The sequence below is a fragment of the Fragaria vesca genome, linkage group LG6, assembly GCF_000184155.1.
Source record: "Fragaria vesca subsp. vesca linkage group LG6, FraVesHawaii_1.0, whole genome shotgun sequence".
In the NCBI taxonomy this organism is placed as follows: Eukaryota; Viridiplantae; Streptophyta; class Magnoliopsida; order Rosales; family Rosaceae; genus Fragaria; species Fragaria vesca.
Window position 1 is genome coordinate 4,844,594 of NC_020496.1, and position 4,659 is coordinate 4,849,252.

Consider the following 4,659-nt stretch of genomic DNA (forward strand, 5'->3'; position numbering starts at 1 on the left):
AAAATTTCAGCCAATTTGGTGATCGTTAAGGCCCTCAAACTTGCGTTACAAAACCGACGGACAGAATTCTGTCCGGTTCAGACATATAACAGAAAAACGCAAGTTTGAGGGTCTTAACGATCACCAAATTGGCTGAAATTTTGCAGAGATGATCTAGATATGTCTAGAAAGAAGTTTGAGGAAATTCAATCGAGAAGTGGTGCAAAAAATGGAAATCCGCACCAAAAACTTTGGTGCAGACGTCCGCAGCCAAGAAGGGCTATATATATATATATGTGACCCGAAGGTTTACGATTTAGATTATTATTTTTTTCAGATTGAATTTCGATTTTAATGATCGCGTTCTTGTAAATAAAAAATAAAAACAGAGAGATTTCTAGATTAGCACATAGATAATAAATGGCTTGTGTGTGACCCAAAAATTTATAGCTGCATAGAATAGAGGTTTTGTGTATATATTACCTTCGAGTGCTGCCGAAACAACATCATTCTTTGAATCCCTTGTGAGAAGGGAAAGCCTTGTTTGATAATGAGCTTGCTTCGTATAAAAATCATCAAGTGCCATGGCCATGCAATTCTCTGCCATAGCTCCAACCGGTGAATTCAAGTTAAGAACAACTCCTACCGGTACTCGTATTACCTCCTTCGTCATTGAAGGCTCAATCCCAGAGCTGAACAAATAATGAAGATGAACCACATGAAGCTCTTCTGGTTTGCCATATTTGCCAAGCTACTTGGAATTCTTAGTCTTTGTATTCTCATATAGATCTAGCTACCATTACTATTCCAGTTTTTTGTTTTTTTNTTTTTCACACAACTGGTTCAAGTATTGGGTCTACACTAATAAATGTCGATCAATTTAGCCCACAAAATTATACTCGGAGGAAGTCAATATTGTCATTCTAATGCCCTGCCTGCCTTTCAAGCAAGCTGTCACAACAACAGCCTTTACCTTGCAATCTTTAGAATTTAGATACAACCAACATGTCAATCCGATGTTGAACTGACACTGACACTGACTCGGTCATATGACATGGCGACATGAGATTTCTGAAAAACGTCACGGCTTGGACATGTATATTTATATTCTTTTAATACATAAAAGAATAACTAAAAATATGAACTATCATTAATTTATTAACCAAAATATCCTAATTCTGTCTTTTAAATGCTAGTAGCCTTTCAAGTTTCGACATTATGGAACGTTTCTCATCCAATTTTAGATCAAACATGTGAAGAACATCAATGCAAATCTAAGTCAAATAGGTAGATCTCTTCTAACAATAATGATAGTAATCTAAAGTTATATGATACTTAAGCGTCGACCATTCATGTTGTTCATGAAGAGTGTATTTGCAAACTCATGTCGATTTAGCGTGAATAATCGACGTAAGTGAATCAAACCAGATAAATGTAAGAGAAGAGTCTTCATTCACCCTTCTCACACTCTGATTCCTAGTATTAATCTAGACATTGTAACTTACGCCAGTAGTGCCCGAGAACTGTATATTCATGCATGTACAGTACAGGCTGAGAACTGCATATTTTACACTGATATTTACAGTTTTTCACCAACAGAATATAAAGGAAAGGAGGTAAGAAAGCATAACATATAGGAGAAAACCATAACTTGATGGTGCATTTTGTAACTTCTACTGCAGTAAGTTAATGTTTGATCAACTAAGTATGATAATCCTCTAAACTGGTTGGTTACTCGAGTCTAAGCTGCTATGTTAATAATGTAGTCCCTAAGGGATGTGGTTCTCCTGTCAGGCTAGGTTATAGTGCGGCCACATTTTGCGCTCCACATGTTTTTCTTCTCCCTTCTATCCTTCTATCACAGAACCAGGGATTCTCACCAATAACATTATGCATATACCAAAACTCGGAAATTCTATTCCGATTTCAGGAAGTTGGAATACTCAAGCTGAGTCATTTCTCCTCCATTTTCAGGGTCAAATTGACATCGATAGAAGCTGCATTGACAAATCCAATATTTTCATTAGACATCTATCCCTATATTCAAAATCCACATTGAACCAACAAATCAACTTATATTCAAAACAAAATGGATGATGATCAAACATGAAACAGAGTTTTAGATGATAGCTCAGAGTCATAGTAATGTTCTCGAATATTTTCAATTTGCAAAACAAGTAGCAACGACAACAGATAAATATATCAAACAATACGAGGAACAAATATTTTAGTTGTACCCGGTGCCAAAATCTATAGACTCACATAAGGGGGTGGCAGATTGACATACTGTATTATTAAGTAATGGCAGGAATTGCAGGACATTAAATATGTTGCAGAGTAAGTAGCAAAGTAGTCAACCTCAACCCCATATACTGATATACCCGAAAAGAAATAAGTGGAATGAAGATTGGGTTACCTCCCATCCATGCCAACAATGATAACAGTGTTCTTCTGGTGGCCAAAGGCAACAATGTACTTTACACCTTCCTGCAACCGAAATCTGGCCACTGACCATTCTGAGCTGAAATATCTTGGAAGGACAGCTGTAAAAGATAAGCAGACAGTGAGGTCAAAAGGATTAAGATCCAAAACTATTTACTCAGTTACATATTGGAAAAAGTTGCCATGTCACCAAAGCAGCAGACATTAATCAAGATACGTCAAGGATAAGTTGAAAAATGTACTAGCAGTTGCCTTATAGCCAGTAGATGCTACAGAGCATGACAATTTGTATAAGAAGACATGCTAAATACATAAACAATAGGCTTCAAACCATAGAATAACTCAATAATCTGTATTCTTCTTCTAACTAAAATCCTGGCAACCTTAAAAATGATTTAATAAGTATAGATCTAGTATAAATCCATCCATATGGACACCAAGTTAATATGACCAACTCTAGTGTTTTACTATCATTATAATTCAGAAATCGAACTTCAAGTGCAAGATACCTAAATATATTACCTTTGAAGTAGGAGAGAGATGAAATTGCTGATGTATTAGAACGACTGATCTCTGATGTGCTGTGTGATCCATCACTTCCCAAAGATCCTGCGTCAACCTTTACACAGAAAACATGGACGGTACCCTTGTCGCTCGAGGCAGCTAGCCATTGGGCATTGGAAGAGAAGGCAAGACTGTAAATCTCTGCCTTTTCTGCTCCTCTCCTCACCTACATTGAAACCACACAACTTTCTTACTCTAAACTATTTCAATGGGGTTGCCTAAGTTTAGTAAAGTTCACTCAACCTTCACAATAGATATAAAGACGGCTTCTAAGTAAACATGATAACAGTCGACAAATGCACAGAGCGACAGCTTATCATATAAATTCAAGAGAGCGACTATGATTCACTTTGATCATCAAGTGATCTTCCACGACCGGAAAATTCACAGCCACGATAATTAAAATTTCATCCCATCTTATTTATAAACACATGTGATTTATACCGACATCAGCGAAAGCAAACACATTCATACTGACATAGCATCAAGAGCATATATATGCACAACTATAACCCTGATTCAAACTTCAACCACATTATATCGGAAAACGACAACGAATAGAAATTTAACACATATAACACTGAAAACAAGAATGAATTGAAGTATAAAGTACCTCTTGGAGCAATGTACCATCCAAAGTGTTAAAAACTCTAATCAGAGTCCCTTTACAGCTCGCCGTAGCTAGAAACTGACCATCCAGTGTGAGAGCAAAGCACGCCAGACTGGAGCTATGCGCCGTTATAAACTTGGTCCGGTTCGACCTGTAATTATGGACCCGAATTTGCCCCTGGTGGAGCCCCGGACACGCCAGCACCGCCGGACCGGACTTCTGCGACACCTCACACAGTCCCTTAGGGTTGTCCAACGTCATCATCGTATCCAACGGCTGCAAATCGGCGAAATTGTAGACGATGATCTTGTTGAGGAGAATGACGACCATCCGGCCCTGGCGGAGCCTGATGGATTTGACATCAGACCGGAAAGTTATCTCGCCGACGCAGCGGGCCTGGCGGTCGTTCCAGATCATGAGCTTGTTGCTAGGGCAGAACGGGTCGGGTCCGCCGCCGAGGACGGCGAAGTAGTGGCAGTGGAAGAGCATCTGGACGAATCGGACGCCGCCGCGCGGGCCGGAGGGGTCGCAGTCGCAGCGGCGGAAGGGGTCGCAGGAGTAGCCGCGGAAGCCGGAGGTGGTGGCGACGGAGAAGCAGGTGTGGTCGTGGCTGAAGGCGAGGTGGAGGAGGGTCGGGTTTAGGGCTGGGGATGCGGGTAGTGTGAGGGTCGGGTCGGGTTGGGATTCGGAGGCGGGTTTGGGTGGGGCGAGGGATTCGGGGCCGAGATTGAGGGGATCAAAATTAGTAGGAGGAGGAGGAGGTGAGATAGTCATGGTTTTTGGGTGAAGTGAAACCGTTACTGGTTTTTTTTGGAGGTAAAGAAAGGAGGAGGAAGCGAAAGGCGCCTTTGCCCCATTTATAGTGCCGCAGGTAATTGAAAACGTTTGGACCCAGATTTGGGCCGAATAAAAAGTTTATTTAGTTCTTTGCGGTTGCGGCCCAATTTCTGGCCCAACGAAATCTATTGGAACTTCAGCAGAATCTAACGAAATCTATTTATTTTCCGGATATCAGAATTGGCTTTGAACGTTAGCATTACTCATCCATGGATTGAAAAATGCAG

General features: G+C 40.5%; 2 protein-coding genes across 2 annotated transcripts in view; both read right to left on the reverse strand.

Moving 5' to 3' along the window:
• LOC101314683 (glutamate receptor 2.8-like) overlaps positions 1 to 652 on the reverse strand; it is a 4,173-nt gene extending 3,521 nt beyond the window's left edge. The window contains exon 1 of the mRNA XM_004304930.1: positions 463 to 652. Within this exon, the coding sequence (XP_004304978.1) occupies positions 463 to 652 (190 nt within the window). The remainder of the gene's footprint in view (positions 1 to 462) is intronic.
• A 756-nt stretch (positions 653 to 1,408) lies between these two features.
• On the reverse strand, positions 1,409 to 4,369 carry LOC101314973 (WD repeat domain phosphoinositide-interacting protein 3-like). The gene is made up of 4 exons (XM_004304931.1): positions 3,599 to 4,369; positions 2,944 to 3,151; positions 2,396 to 2,522; positions 1,409 to 1,976 (listed from the first exon to the last, which is right to left on the reverse strand). The coding sequence occupies exons 1-4, from the start codon at positions 4,367 to 4,369 to the stop codon at positions 1,895 to 1,897; spliced, it is 1,188 nt and encodes a 395-aa protein (XP_004304979.1). The 3' UTR covers positions 1,409 to 1,894.
• Positions 4,370 to 4,659: the final 290 nt, after the last annotated feature.